Source organism: Natrix helvetica, assembly GCF_964273705.1.
Source record: "Natrix helvetica genome assembly, chromosome: 1".
Lineage (NCBI taxonomy): Eukaryota > Metazoa > Chordata > Lepidosauria > Squamata > Natricidae > Natrix > Natrix helvetica.
In genome coordinates, this window is record NC_138548.1 from 144387208 (window position 1) to 144404170 (window position 16963).

A 16963-nucleotide genomic window follows, 5' to 3' on the forward strand; every position below is an offset into this window, starting at 1 on the left:
GTGCTAATTACAGTTTACAAAAATCTTCATAGCATGTGCTTTTGCACTTAGGGTCCTTTCTTAAGACTTTCTTATTGTTATGGGATGCATAACAATACTTTGGGGCCAAGTGTTGTATTTTTCTTAGAATAATTTGCCGGTTTCTATATTCCAGGAAGTATAGATCCAATAAGTCATAGGTTTTCAGCTAACATAAAATTACAAGCTTAATTTTATTTGTTTCTACTTCATTAAAACTCTTACTGTTCAAATTATTACTCTTCAATTGTATTATAAAAGATTTCCCCTCCTATCATATAATAATATTACTGTCATATTATAATATCTTACTATTACCATAGTAAGAATGTTTGAAGGTCCTCAACAGAAGCTTCAGAGGCCACATGCTGCCCTAAGATTGAATCACTACTTTGGCTTCACATTTGGCTGTTGGTGAAAACAAGAAAACTAGACTATGAAATGTCTACTGCATCAGAAATGTCTGCTGTTAATAATCGTGAGATGTAAAGAGGTATACTTATTGAACTCTTTGATGCAGTGGTGGGTTCCGGATCCCATTGCAACCGGTACGATGCAATGGGGCCCAGCGTCCACCCCATGAATGCATGCAGCATGCGCGCACACGTGTGTATGCGTCCTTACCTCCTGTGGTGCCTCCGCGACGCTCCAGCTGCTTGGCGGAGAATTTAATATGTGCCCCAAATAAATGTGTTACAGAAGTTGCATGCTATACCTTTAAGAGAATTATCATATACTGTGTTTTCATGGAATTTTTTTAGTAACATATACCTGTTTCACATAAAGGACCACTCCATCCAGCCTTGCATTGGCATTCATCTGGTGCTACACATTCCCCACCATTGTGACAATGCTTATTACAAACCACTGAAAAACAAATTAAGGCAAGGTCAATTGTACCAATTATAAGCACCTGAATTTTGCCCTACATTGTGCTGATTGAAAGCAAGGGCAGCCACTGAAAGCTTCTCAAGGACTATGTTATTAAAACCAAAATTCAAATGTCATGTAAACCCGTCATTTCTTAATGAACAGCTTTTAAAAGAACGTGATTCACACAGAAACTTCTTTTAAACCTACTGTAGATATCTTTGCAGAGAGGTGTTTTTTAAAAAAATGATCAAGGATCACAGGATAGTCAGTCACTGACCAGGGTTTGTAGTTAAGATAATGTAAAATGTGTGTACTATTAAATTGTGACTAGTTTTAAAGACAGATTATCTTAAAGTTATTAACATATTAGTATACATGTTGAACAATAACTTGACTCAATGACAACCTCCCCAAGTCCTTTATATTCTCAGTATTTTAATGTATTTTTTTCAATGCTTTGAATTTTGCAAACATTACTATAAACAAGGTTTCTCTGCAACAGAGCTGTTTCAAAGTAAGTATTGAAAAAGATTGAATACATTTTACGGTGTTAATGTGCTTTTAGAAAGCACAACATCGGATTTGATGTTATTGAGCATTAAATATATTTATTAATATTGAAATACTGAGTTACATGTTGCATACTAGATTAGAATTGATTTCAAATAATGTCAGAATTATGGTTTGTCACACAGTCAGCCAGATGCTTAGATTGGATTTAGCATTTTTATCTACCTATTGAGTCCTCCCCAATTATTATTATTGCTGTTGTTGTGTAAAGTTTGCATTCTTCTTTCTCATATTATTTATTAGCTATCAAAATGTGGGAAGATTGCTAAAGTTACATATGCATAATAGTATACTTACATGTTTCGCATCTTGAACCAACAAATCCATATGCACAGGAACAGATATTGTGACTGATACAGGTCCCTCCATTTTCACACAGTGGATTGCAAAGTGCTATACAAAAAAACAGAAACATGATAACTGAATTTAGAATAGATTGGCTGTAATGTAATGAGGATCCTGTTGATCTATATTCTATCACTGACCTATCTCTGCTTTATCTATGTAATTCTAAAATTCTGATGTTTGCCTGTAACCTTAATTGAGCAAAACGATAAAGCATAGGGAAATAACGATTGAACCAAGATAACGCAAAAGATGCCCAGAATGCTGGGACCCATTCCCAATTCCCATGAATTGAAGTTGGGGAAGTTGGTTTGCTTCAACACCACTGCCATTTACCTAGCTGCTTCCCTAGGTCTTGCAATTCTGCTGGTTTCCCCACTGATCTTGCGCCTGCAAGCTTCCCACAAGGAAAGTAAATGGGGAAGACAGCAGGAATTCTAGGGAGGGAGGAAAGGGGATTTCCAAAGCTCACTGCCAGCTTCCCACAAGGAAACTCAATTCAGTTATTGAGTTATTATTACATATACTTTCACAAAGAGAAGCTAAGCTTTCTTCTGTGATCTTTGCCTGCCTGCTTCTTCTTGCCTGCCTCCATACTTTCCATGTGGCAATTGATTATAACGTAAGAAAGATGTATGAAAAATATCTATAAGGTTTTCCAAAAATTATAATTTAATTGGATAAATGACTTTATAGCTATAGACACATTTTATTCCCTGGCCTTGACTTCCATGGCTTTTTTTTTAAAGCTATTCTTGTTCCCATATTATAATGCCACTAGAAAATGGTAAGCAAATAAATATTCTGCAAAACTGAAAGCATATTGTGATACTTTGGTTGTAATGCTGAATTATTTGGAAGTAAGTTCCACTTAATTCAAAAGAAATTATTTTAGAGTAAGGATTTTTTTTAAAAAAAGCCTGTAGAATGATTTGGATTCAAAGGCAAAACAGGTTTTAACTATAGGATAATGTGAATGTAGCACTTCTTAAATCAAATACAAATTTTCTCTGAATCACACAATAACTACTCAATCCCAAAATAAAACCTATAGGTATTCCATCTTCCACATTGCTATTAGGCAGGTTAGTTATCGTGTGAGTTCTATGCACTATGAAACTAAGAAACAAGACACAAATTAAATTACACATATATTTCTTGTTTCTAAACAGAGGTCTTTTAAATTGGTTTTTCATGTATTTTTTTTTTTAAAAAACACCATGCCATATTTAAAACTCTCTCACTTACAACTCTGAAATTTAAAAAAAGCCACTGCGGTGTATTTGTGTTTTTTTCATTTTTCATTTAAAACTATACACTCTGACATAAGATCCATTTCAATATATGTGCATGCCTCACCTAGACTGACTTTTTAGGCATTTTATGATTGCTCAGCACGAGCAGAGTTAAGCAGAAGCTTAAAAGCCTAAAAAGTCAGATTAGGTGAGGCACGCAGTTCTCCTGTCCTATAGTAGAGGCCGCTTTTTTAGAGGCTTTTTTAAACAGTTAAGCAGAGTCATCCACAGTGAGGCAGCAGCTAGCTCAGCCTCACCTCAGCTCTCGCCTGACTAGTTGAACGGTAAATTTATTTTTTCCTTTTACATTTTTTTTTCTTTTCATGATGAGAGGTGAGGCTGTGCCTCACTTGCCTCCAAGGAAGGCAAACCAGTCTTCAGCTTCTGAATTTACTTGAATAAATAAGCTGAATTTACTTGAATAAATACATCTCATTGGAGAGTTTTATAAAATTACTGATCACAGGCACTGCTGTTGTTACCATCCCATAATTTAAAATAGACTTATATTGTACAGGAATGATACTTGGTGAATAGTAACTGAAGTAAATTATTTATCAGTGTCTAGCATAAGGATTTATTTATTAAGTTTGTGTGCTATCTAACTCATCTGGAGGCGACTAATTGCTAAGTTTGTGCAAAGCTTTCATCGAAATATCTGATTTTAAGATGATTTGATGAAATTACCTCTTTGAACTGAATAATCAAATCAGTTCTATTCACTGTCTTTCAGTCATTCAGAAAACCCGATGGACTTCTGCACAGGCACATAGGCCCTTGAATTGAATCAACTCATCAGATTGCAAATTTGAATCAAATCTACGCTTTGCACCAAAGTACAAATTCAAACTGAATTGTAATTTATTATCAGACATATAGTAGCTGCATAATAAAGAACATTTCATATTTTGAGCCGGTGAAAAAGGCTGTACACATTAACTGAATGGAACAATATAAGGAGTTGCAATAGATTATATAGATAGATGTTGGTCAAATGGTAGCAAAATATGTTTCCCAAGTGACTTGAGCAATATAAGTACAGAGGAATAGAATCAAGATCATGTGAAGTGTTAATACATTATAAAGTGTTATAATGCCTTGGTAAGGCCACACTTGCAATACTGCATTCAGATGTAAAAAAGATGTTGAGACTCTAGAAAGAGTGCAGATAAGAGCAACAAAGATGATTAGGGGACTGGAGCAGTGGTGGGTACAGGCGGTAAGGCCCAGTACGGGTGTACCGGAGTCTGCCCGGAGCACCGGATACCATTCCGGTACGGTGCTCCGGAGGGCCCACCTGCCCGCCCGAGCTCCTTACCTTTGCTTTAAGCATTTGGCGCCTGTGCAACGCTCTGCTGAGCAGCTGGAGTGTTGTGGAGGCTTGAGGGAGCGTCACAGGCAAGTATGACGCATGCACCCACAACGCGGGTGTGCGCACGTGCTGTGTGCATCCATGTGGGTGATGCTAGGGCTGTTCCAACCGTATCGGTTGGAACGGAATCCGGAACCCACCATTGGACTAGAGGCTAAAACATATGAAGAACAATTGCAGGAACTGTGTATGTCTAGTTTAATGAAAAGAAGGAAACACTGATAGCAGTGTTCCAATATCTCAGGGGTTGCCAGAAAGAAGAGGGAGTCAAACTATTCTCCAAGGCACCTGAGGGTAGGACACAAAGCAATGGGTGGAAACTAATCAAGGAAAGAAGAAACTTAGAACTGAAGATAAATTTCCTGGCAGTTAGAACAATTAATCAGTGGAACAACTTGCCTCCAGAAGTTGCGAATGCCCCAACACTGGAAGTCTTTAAGAAGATGTTGGATAGCCATTTGTCTGAAGTGGTATAGGGTTTCCTGCCTAAACAGAAGGTTGGACTAGAAGTCCTCCAAGGTCCCTTCCAACTCTGTTGTTCTCTTCTCTTCTCTGTATATCTCATTACAGTATTTGAAAAATCATAATAGACATACAAATGAGAGTGCCTATTCCGGGCGTACCGGAGTCTTCCCTGAGCACCGGATACTGTTCCGGTACTGTGCTCCGGAGGGTCCATCCGCCCGAGCTCCTTACCTTTGCTTTAAGCATTTGGCATTTCAGTGCACATGGCGTGCCCATACTATTTCTAAGTATGACTTAAATTGTAGCTACTGTGTTCTAGTTAGCTACTAACAGCTCCCAGTAAGTGGACACTAAAAATAAAGCTGCCATTTGGACCAGAGAGTGTGAAAATGAAACTGTGCTGTCTCATTTAGCTGCTGCCTGCCATTGCTTGCCTTAGTGTTACCTGTGGAAAACAGATTTCTCACAGGATCAGTTTTTGATTAAGTGCATCAGATGCCCGGGGTTTGAAATTACCTCTGCCCAGGTAACCCTCTTGTTACCTCTTTGCATCACAACATTTTCCCCTTAGGAAAGTGTGAGAGAAGTATTGTGGACTGCATGAAGAATACACTCTCTGGGGAAAGTGAAGAACAGAAAATATTCTGTGATTGAACAAAGCAAATCTAAATATGGTAGGGAAGAACAAGTAGATTATTGCAAGAAAGAATAGGAGTGTTGATGATTGACTGCCCTTTCGTTCCCTTTGCAGCCTATAGGAGGAAATCAGTATGGTGTAATAGTTAAGGTACCAAGCTGCAAAGCAGGAGACCATGAATTAAGTCCCACCTTAACCGTGGAAGCCAGCTGGGTGACTTTGGGCAGTCACTCTCTCTTAGCCCAAGCCATCACAAAGGTTTTTTTTTTATTATTATTATGGGGAAAATAGGAGGAAGAAGTGTATTGCATACATTGGGTTATTTCTAAAATAATAATATAAATGAATGAATAATCTCTAATATGTTCTTAGATTATATGGGGTTTCTTGTCCAGGAGAATTATAATGTGCATGCTGACATTGTCCAATCAAGAACAATCTGGGATTTCATGTCTTCTTTGACAGCCATAAATTTGTCTCCCTTAGTAGTAGCTGGCCCAACATATTCTGTTTGGATGGGATTGATGATCTGAAAGTGCAGAATAACCACGTGAAACCAATGTTATACATAATTTTAGATGGGTTCAAATCATTGTCACAAATACCACAGGAAGAGTAGTTTATATAGGTATGCACTAAGTTATATAAGATCTTATTTATTTAATTCAATTAGCTAGGATAACTTGGGAAACATGGTTAATTGAAATGAGCAATGTTTGCTGAAATGAAATGTGTTTCTCCCTGCCTGTAGGAGGCACTTCTAAGATTTCTAATGAAAAAGAAAAAGAACACTCTTGGCCTGAATAATGTATCTACCAACTATGGGCCTATCTCATAAATATCATTTCTGGGAAAGATGATCAAGAAGGTGATAGTTTCACCCTTCAGATGCTTATGAAGGATTCCAATTATTAGGATCTAATTCATTCATAAAGATGCTTTGATTATTTTGGGGGAAATGCTAAGCTCCTTGGAATTCTCAAGGGTTCATTGTCATCAGCCACAGAATTCTTCTGCTTCAACTGGGGGCCTGGTCTTTGGGGGAAAAAAGATTTACAATGCTTCACTCTGATGCCAGGGGTTTACATAATGGAATTATTGCTCAACAGTAGGCTGTTGACCTATGGTGTCCCACAGGGTTGCATCTTATCTTGCATTTTATTCATTAAACAGCTGGAGAAGGTCACCAAGAGATTTAGAGTGTGGTGTCTTCAGTATTGCTCCTTATCAGTTAACTGAAAGAGCAATCAATATGTTAAACATTGCCTAAATCTGATAATTGGGAGGATAAGGGAGAACCTACTCAATTAAAACCAGAGAAACCAAGGTACTCTTGGTAAATAGGAAAAGAGACCTTGGAGATGGAGTAACTCTCCCTCTGAAAAAGCAAATTCACAATATAAGTGAATGGGTAGGCTGGTAGGCTTCTGGGCTGAATGGATTTGGTGTTGATTCTCAAAGCCGTGGTTACACTTCATTGGTATTATTACTACTACACATTCTATTTAAGCTGGTACTATCTGTTAGATATTAGTATATATCCTGGCAAGTCTCCCCTCTGGTCCGCTGCTACAGCGGGAAACAGGTATCGTTCTGATTGGTCGAGGGGTGTACCCGATCCCTATAAAAGGGGAACCCTCCGACCACAGAGTAAGCTGGATCACTACTACTACTAATAAAGAGCTGTTAAGTCACTTCGTGTCCGCAGTCTGTCTCTCGTTGCCCAGATCTAACACTATCTTTGAAAAATGTGCAGAAACAGAAGCTTGTACAAATCATACCAGCTAAGTTGCCAACCTGTACAAGGTACAGGATCATATACTACTGGTACTGCAAAATCAACCACTGGGCACACTTGTAGAGCCTATTATAGAGATTAACTTTCCCATGATGAAGCTGTTCAGGATTTGAACATGAAACCCTTTTGTGTATCCTGCCTCCCCATTATTTTTAGTATTATACAAGGACCTTTTCTTGCATTGTTCTCAGATATGGAACAACTCTTTTGGGCATTATATTTTCCCTCAAATTTCTCAGCATTTAGAACATCTGTAAAAAACTTTTGCTGTTGCTAAACTCATAATTGCTAATTGATTTTAGCATTAATTTTACTATTAATTTTATGTATGCTACATTGTTATTATTTAGCCACCTTGAGTATTCACTAGAATAGAAAGGCAAGGCACAAATCATAACAGCAAATCAATAACATTTACCCTAGCCATGAATATTTATCCTAATTTAATCTTCCTTTGCAGAAAGTATTTATAATCCTTATCTTTGTATATTTAGTTAGTTGACTATAAAAATCCACCATAGAGTACTTCTTTTCAGGAGGATGAAGAAGTATGAATAAAATACAATTATTTCCTTTGTATTTATAATAAAAATTGATTTTCTTGATTATCAGAGTTAGTTGTGGATTATAATATAATTACCACATTTTTGGAGTATAAGACGCACCGGAATATAAGACACACATTAGTTTTTGGGGAGGAAAATAGGGGCATTTTTTTTGCCTACCAGGTATTCATCTGGCTTGTCCTTAGCCTGGTCAGTTTCAGCACATTAGTTCACTTGCTGATTTTGCAGTTGAGGATGATGGGGGCTGTGCTTCTAAAGCACAGCTGATTGTTGGAGGAAGCAGCAATTAAAAAAGGAGGAAAAGCATGGAAGATTGCTTAGCTCATGTTTGGGCTGAAAAACAGCTTCAAAAGCACAGCTGATCTTTGGAGGGAGCTCTAGTGACTAAAGCAGGCAAAGCGGAGAAAGGGTAAGAGAAGGCAGCAGCTGTTCCAAATAGCCATTTTAGTTACCATGTGCCCCATTTGGAGGCTGAAAACGCAATGCGCAGAGTCCAAAAACACAAGCCATTTTTGATGGCAATCTCGGCAGCCAGGAAGAGGATGCACAGAGACCAAAGAGTAGAGACCGGCAGGTGGGAGTGACTACATTCGGAGTATAAGATGCACCCAAATTTTCAGCCTCTTTTAGGAGGGGATTAAGTGTATTTTATACTCTGGAAAATACGGTAGCCTATATTTCTCCCCATCCATTGGCCTAGCAAAGAATCCTCATTTATTTAGACTATAGTTCTTTGAAATCCTAATACATCAAGAATCAATTTATAAATTTATAATATTGATTTTAGAATTTAATTCCATTTTATAGTTTTGTATCACTATTTATATCTAGATATATATGATTAAGTAAAATTTCTGATCCTGATCTGAGTTGCAATTTCTGGAACACAAAGCTAAGAAGGAAGTTGTCACAGGAATGTGCAAGAAAAAATGCCTAGTTAAAAAAATTACACATATTTGTGCTGACTAGCAAAGGATGCATACAATTACTAAGAAAAGAAAAATCTGAATTATAACTTGGAATTTTTTTACCTGGGGAAATGAATTCATTTTTGTGGGCCTAGTATATTTCATATTTTAAGAAATTAACTGTTGCAATAGCAAAGAACAGTAGGATATGTGCGTATGAGAAATTATTGAAAATCTCAGATTTGAGTGATGGTTTTTAAATTATTCTATATAGAATATAAGTGGTAAATATTAAGGGGAAAATATACATGCATAAATATTTACAAAAATGTGTTTGCTAGATTACAGACCAATGTGTATTATTTTTTTCCACAGACATATGAGTGCTGAGCACTCAGGAATTGATACAGAATGTTCCTGTTATATGTTAACCAGCACTAAAATGAACAGCTGTATATAGTGAAATGTACAATATACATTAAGGAAGGATAGAAATTTAGTAGATTCAGTGGTGGAAAGACTGCCATTTTTTAAAAGCATTATTGCACTTTATAATCTAAATTATCAATTGTCAATAAATGAGAATGATATTAGCTTTTTAAAAAATTAACAATGAACAATGAAAACTGATGCTCGACTAGAAAAACTGATGACTGAACTCAACAATATGCATTGGGATATCATTGGATTATGTGAAACACAACGAAAAGGCAAAAAATTAGTTGAACTTTTTAGGACTGGGCATTTATTATACACTAGATGTACCAAAGATGGACAAAGTGGGGAAATTAGTTTTTTTCCAAACAAAACAAAATCAAACAAAAGCTAAAAGACTCAGTAATAAAATTTGAAACTATATATGAGATAGTCCAATGCATCATTTATTTGAATAAACAATACAAGCTTCAAATCATCCAATCTTACCAGCCAAAAATAAGCTATAGTGATGATGAGGTCAAAGAGTTTTACAATTATGTGGCTGACCTTGAAGACAAAGAAAAATGCCAATACAAAATAATAATGGGTGACTTTAATGCAAGAATAGAAAGAACAATACCTGGAGAAAAAGTGACTGGCCCATATGGAAGTGGTAGATTTTGCTGAAGGGCAGGAATTGTATATCTTGAACTCATTTTACAAGAAAAGGGCTAGCAGAAAATGGACATGGAAGAGTCCATCTGAGTAGACAAGTGAAATTGAGTACAACATGTCAAGTGATAACACCATATTCTGCAATTGTACTGTCATCAATTGTGTTAACATTGGAAGTCACCATAGAATATACAAGCTAAAATGAAGATTGTCTGTCAAAGAAGCTGTATGAAAATGATACAGATGTCACGAAAAATAAAAATAAAGAATAGAGTGAAAAGGTGTTGGAGGAGAATAGTGATTTTTGAGATTAATCTATCAAATCGCTTTGCTCTATGGCAAGATTTGGAAGAGATGACCATTATGGACCAAAATGAAGGGATAGTCAAAAACATCCTTGAATCTGCTACATCTATAGCACTGTTGGAAAAAATACTTGGTACAGTCAAAAAAGCTCTGATGAAACTATTGATTTAATGAAAAAAGAACGAAGAATACTAGAAATTTCACTAATAAATTGAAGTATGTTGAACTTTGCAAGACCATAAGAAAATGTATCCAAGAAGAAACATATCAATATAATGTGAAGCTTGTGAAAAAGACAATTGAAGAAAACAAAGGGATTAATAGAGCAAAATGGAAGCTTAAAAATACAAGAAAAAGTTTTGCAGTGAAGATGGATTTGTGTGTAGAACAAGCCAAGAAAAGTTAGAAATAATTGGAATATTACTTGGCTATGCAAAGATCAGGATAACTCAAATGTAACAACATCCACAAAAGAGGAAATGCCAGATATCCTAGTGGAGGAAATATCAAGTGCCATAAAATCAATGAAAACTGGCAAAGCTTCAGGCAATGACTGTGTTACGGTTGAAATGCTGAAAGTTACACAAGATATGAGCAAAACTGTACTCGAGATGCCTCAGAGAAGAAAAAAATATACCTGATGCATGGAAAAATGGTTTAGTGATTCTTATACACAAGAAAGGGGCCCAAGATGATTTCAAGAACTATTGCCCGATAACCCTTCTTTCAGTCATCTACAAGGTTTTCACCAAGATAATAGCAAAAAGAATATTGGGAACATTAAATGATGCACAGCCAAAGGAGCAGACAGGGTTCAGAAGTGGCTGCAGCACAATGGATCATATCCAAGTTGTTCAGCAAGTCATTGAAAGGCACAATGAGTACACCATGCCTCTGTACATGCCTTTCATTGATTATGAGAAGGCGTTTGACTCAGTATTCTAGCAAGCAAAGATTAAGGCATTGTTCAACCAAGGTGTAGACCCTGCTTACAGAAACTTACTACAATCAATATATGAAACAACAATGGCAACAATTTGCCTTGATGATATTAAAGTGGACATCAACGTAGAACGAAGTGTACAACAAGGTGATACAATATCACCTATACTTTTCTTAGCTTGCCTTGAAGAAGTATTTCACAAACTAGACTGGGCAAAAAAATGGAATAAAAATAAATGGCACTTAAATCACTCTAACCCCAAATCATACATTTAAAGTATGCCCAGAATTAGGCAGAGAGAAGCATTTAGGGACTGTTGAATTAATATAAGCCCATTTTAACTGTGCATTGCTGTGGGGGTCAGATTCAGCAAATAAAGTTAACAAAATAAACTGTTCTCCTGTCCCAGCCCTGTGGAATGACCTCCCCCCGGACATTAGGACCACTACTGACCTCTGCTCCTTCCGTGTAAAGCTCAAGACCCACCTATTCCAAATAGCCGGCCTGGCTCAATCATAACTTCATAACGCTCCTGATGGGTCTTTTAATTCAGTAATTTTATTTAACGGGATTTTAAATTGTGTTTTTTAATTGTCTTTCACTTATGAGTGAAATTATCCTCCATGCACATGTATATGTCTTTGTTCTTTATGTATATATGTTTGTCTTTATCTGTACTTTATCTGTTTTGATTGTACGCTGCCCCGAGTCCTTCGGGAGAGGGTTGCGGCTAATCAAATAAAATTATTATTATTATTATTATTATTATTATTATTATTATTATTATTATTATTATTATTATTATTATTATTATTATTATTATTATTATTATTATTATTCCAGTGCACCTAGCAAAACCATTTAAATGAGGTTAAATTGGACCTTGAAGTTATGTTGGATGTTTCTATGAAGAAATGCTTTCACTTTTGTCATATCTGAGTCAAGACTAAGTGGCAACATTCTGTGTCCTTTAACAAGATCGATTTTTCAACATTTCTTTTGCTTTGTCTCTTACCACATCCAACGTCTTCAAATCAATAAATGCAAAAAACACTTGCCATCTTCTAAGCTATGTTCTAAAACGTGTTTCCTATTCTATATGTGTGTTACTCTTAGAGAAAAATAAGGACAAATCCCAGTGCATCAAAGATCTTATAAAATAAATGGCAAGCCACCTTAATGGATGTAATGATTTGACTATTGTAACAAGTCTGCATTTTTCCAAATGGAAATTAAAATCAGCAGCTTAGAGTAGAATGATTTTCTTTAGGAGACTGCGTATTTAATGAAACCTCTGGACAACTTGTAACAAGGGCATGAAGAAAATTGTGTTGAAACAAAATAAGGCAGCAGTCACACAATCAGGTGATATAATTGGCAATGAAGATTTAAAAAAAAAACACCAAAGGTCTCATTCATATGTCACGTCAATAGTGAGATAGTGATGAGGCCAAACATATGGCTAATATTCTTTACTCTGAAGACTACATAGAGTCGCATGTTCATATAACCATCCTTCATAACTGTATGCATAAAGAAACATGGTTCACACTTACAGTATTTCTGTCTTTCCATCTCACCCTTCTAATGATCCCAGGTAGTGATGAGGCTCATAGAACCCATATTTTCTAAGACATCTTTTCCATGTTTTATAAGAAAAGATTTATAAAATGATAAAAAGAGTGCATTAATTTGTCACTTCAGTAATGTCACATCGCTGCCAATTATTCCCATGGCAAGTGGTGTGTGTATGTGAGTGTGTGTGTGTGTGTGAGTGTGTATGTGTGTTGATCGGTATACTGTATACTCCAGTGGTGGGTTTCAAAATTTTTTGGAACCTACTCCATGGGTGTGGCCTGCTTTGTGGGAGTGGCTTGCTGGCCATGTGACTGAGTGGGAGTGGCTTGCTGGCCATGTGACTGGGTGGGGGTGGCTTGCCAGCCATGTGACTGGGTGGGAGTGGTTTGCTGTCCATGTGACCGGGTGGGAGTGGCTTGCCATCCATGTGACCGGGTGGGAGTGACCAAGATGATGTCAGCATTCCCAGTCAAGATAGAGGTATAAATTGCACAGAAAAGAAAGAGGCATCCATACAACTGAATTTAACTTCAAAGCAGAGGCAACAACTTAAATTCATTAAATAATAATGTTTGTTAGGGCTATGCACTGTTTTTGAATATATAGGAATGTAAAGCCCACAGCATCTACTTGGTACTTTTTAAAGCAGCGGCACATTTTTCCTGGATTCATGAAATATCTACTTTAAAGAGTTGTGGGTGGGGTACTATATTTACAGTCTTGTATTCTCTTCAGTACTTTGTTTGGAACAGAATCCAAAGTACCATGCAGTCCTAGCATTTGTACTAAAGCTAGGCAAGTTATTTTACAGGGCTCTGAGAACTCCTCCAGATCTGGTCAATGAAGCAGATGTTCCAAAGTACTCCCACAACTTTCCAATGCTTTGAAATCCCACCAAATGATTTATACAGGCCTATTTCATACTTTCTTCTATATGGCGATCAGGGTGGTTTTACATATGGTTCACAGGTGGTCTATTTTCCAAGTACTTAGAGGGCCAAGAACTGCCTTTCCTAGATTGCAGCTTTAGCTTCTTTGAATGTTAACACACCTTCAGGCCATTCAAATATAGACCAGCTCTGATCCTGGAACTATATCACATGCTTTATATATTAATATCATATTCAATGTAATCATTATTGCTAAACAAAACAGGCAGCAGTTAGAGTAGTTTGTAACAAAACATGGGCAATAAACAAGAAGTTGATTCACCACCACCACCCCTATTTTAGCTTGTTTCTGTCTTATCTAATATTTTCCTGCAATTCTTCCATAATCCAGACTACTAAAAAGAGTTCTACATAATGATACTTTTAAAATAAGTTTGATGTCCAACAGATTTCCTACTTATTAATATGAACAGGTTCTGGCCTGTTGCTTAAAAAAATAAATTCATAAATATATCCCTAAGAAAAAAGAATAGTATGTTGGAGTACTGAAAAACTCAGCCAAATGGGAAAATCCAAAGAAAAAAATATTGGACTTCCTGCTAAGAAGTAACAATTTATATATAGTATGCACAATTCTTTTAGTTAAATTATTGCTGAACAATTTACAATAGTTATATCAAAGTATTATTCTAAGATATGTGCCACTACTACCCTACTTCCTAGATGTTCACTATTGTCCCCCCCCCAAGATTTAAGGGCATGTGAAACAGTTTTGATGAAAGTTGCATGATATGAAACTTCTCTCCTTTGAAATAAGGTTTGGTTTTAATTCTCCAATGAATCAAAAAGAATGTTTCACACTTCCTTGTTACACAGCATTTGTTTTAGCTTTCCATAGCTCTCCCCAAAACCAACCAAGGAAGGTAAAACCACAGAAATCTAATACGGTTGTGCACAGCTTTGCACTAAATTATCTGTCTAGTAAGCCAAAAATAGTTTAAGATTATAATTAGACCACCTGTTTCCCCCATTAACATGCAAATACATTTTTCTTGTTCAGAGACTGCATGAGAGATTTCCCAGTCCTTGCAAAATATCACGCATCCACATAAAGTGAGCAGCAACTCCTTGTGAAGGGGTGGGGGAGAGTTCGACTTCTCTCTGCCATTTAAAAGCTGCAGCAGGGAGAATCCCAACTTTTTTCCTCTCCCTCCATTTACAGAGGAGGTGCTTGTCCCTTTCAGGTGCTTCGACCCTCGGGAGGGAGGATCTGGGGGGGGTGCACCCTCATTCCCGAGGGTCAAAGCACCTGAAAGGGACAGGCAGGCTGCCACAGCTTTACTGAGAAGACATTTCTGAGAAGAGAAACTTCTCCGGTCCAGCTGCACCCCAGCTGGTGGAGACCCCATGCAATTGGAGCAACCACATGGCTCACCTCACTGGCTGTCTCCCTGGCAAAGGGCCGGTGGTTGCAGGTGCTCCACCAGCTCGGGTGCAGCCAAACTGGAGAAGTTTCTCTTCTCAGAAATGTCTTCTCAGTGGAGCTGTGGCAGCCTGCCTGCCCTTTCAGATGCTTCAACCCATGGGAGGGAGGGGGCCAGGGGGAGCATAAAGGGAGCCGCAGCTCCTCTGTGGATGGGGGTGGCGGAGTTTGGCTTCTCTCTGCCATATAAAGGCAGCAGCAGGGAGAATCCCAACTGTTTTCCTCTCCCTCCATTCAGAGCAGAACTGCTCCAACCTCACACACACACACATGTTGCCCAGTAACCCTAACCTTCACGCTCTGATCTGCGCTCTCCTCGGCTCCTCACGACTGCAATAGATGTCCAGAATCAGCTTTTGGGGCTAGAGTTTCCAGCCCCTGTAAACCCTTCTGGATGGCTATTGCCATCACGAGGAGCCAAGGAGAGCGCGGAGAAGAGCGCAAAGGTTCTTGGTGCTCCGGGAAGCCGCGAAAGTGGCTGGGGGAGGTGCGCAGCTTGGTTTAGCCTCCCTGGACATCACAGCAGCATCCCCAAGTATGCCAATCTCACCATTTTTTGCATCGTGGCATGCTGCAAGAGGGGGGGAGTGAAGACCTTTTCCAGCTGGTGCAAAGGACTTCCCTGGACTTGCTCTAGTGAGCACGGGCCTGCACCTCCACCACCAACAATCCAGAAAAGGTCTTTACTCCCTCTCTCTTGCAGCACGCCCTGATGCAAAAAACTCTGAGGCCTTGCAAGGTTCCCCAAACTTGGGCCGGCTGCGCCATGTAAGCTCCCGCCGCTGTCCCCACCCCCGCACTTTCTGGTAGCCATGCGGCCCTGTGCTATAAGCGAGCCCGGGATCCTTGCAAGGCTGCAAAAGGTCACCAGAGTCACTTATAGTGCAGGGCCACAGCAGCCCCCCCTGCCCCATGCTTAGTTGCAGCTTACTTACCTCCTCGGAGTCAGCAGGCAGCAATAGAGAGCCAAACAGGAAAAAGGTAAGTGGGTTTAGATAGGGTTCTTAGCGGCGGGTGGGGCGATTGGTGAGGTAGCCAATCAGTGAGCAGTGGGCGGGGCTAGGATAGTGCAGACGGGTGGGGGAGCGAGCAATGGAGCAGCTTCTGGACGGGCAGGGGCGAGCGAATGAGCGAGTGAGCGACAGGGCCGGGGCAGGAACTTACTTCCGGGTCCATTGACCAACTGGTTCGCCCGATCTGGTGCGAACTGGCAGAAACCCACTACTGGTATACTCCTAATATATAGATTTAGATTTCGGCAAATGTGTTGGACGAGCAAATTGAAAATATCAAAGCATGTGGAAAATATTTAAACTCTAACCTTGAGTGGAGGTATTCCTTGTGATACCCACTTGAACCTGCAGTTTATGGTCTGAAAGTTTTTCAGCAGCTCCTGCTTCATTTTTTTGAAGAAAGGCTCCGTGGGTGCCATTTTTTATTTTTCTGAATGGAAAGGTTTTTCCTATAGATGGCATAAAAGACAGAGGCACCACCCGTTCTTTGAATGGAGTTTGAATATCAATAGTTAGGGAATATCTTGCTGTGTGGAAAGTTGTTTCTAATTTTGGAATATGATCTTGTGAAGATGCAGAATCAATACCTTGCAATTTCTTTATAACACCTTGGGAAAAGAAGATTTTGACTTCCCCAGGGACTTCCCCAGTTACAACAGGCAGACGTTTTGCAGAACTTGACACTAAATGGAAAGAAAAAAGGATCAGCACAAAATACTTTATATTTACTTCTCTCTCACCACACACACACACACGGGGGGGGGGGGAGAGATGTGTGATCAGGATCTGTGCATTTTTGGGTTTGTCTTAA

The 16963-nt window shown here is 38.5% G+C and overlaps 1 protein-coding gene across 1 annotated transcript in view; it reads right to left on the reverse strand.

Moving 5' to 3' along the window:
* VWDE (von Willebrand factor D and EGF domains) overlaps nucleotides 1-16963 on the reverse strand; it is a gene marked incomplete at its 5' end in the record, with an annotated part of 198489 nt that overhangs the window by 52277 nt on the left and 129249 nt on the right. Inside the window, 3 exons of the mRNA XM_081955237.1 lie at nucleotides 790-885; nucleotides 1759-1854; nucleotides 16461-16835. Of these exons, the coding sequence (XP_081811363.1) occupies nucleotides 790-885; nucleotides 1759-1854; nucleotides 16461-16835 (567 nt within the window). The remainder of the gene's footprint in view (nucleotides 1-789; nucleotides 886-1758; nucleotides 1855-16460; nucleotides 16836-16963) is intronic.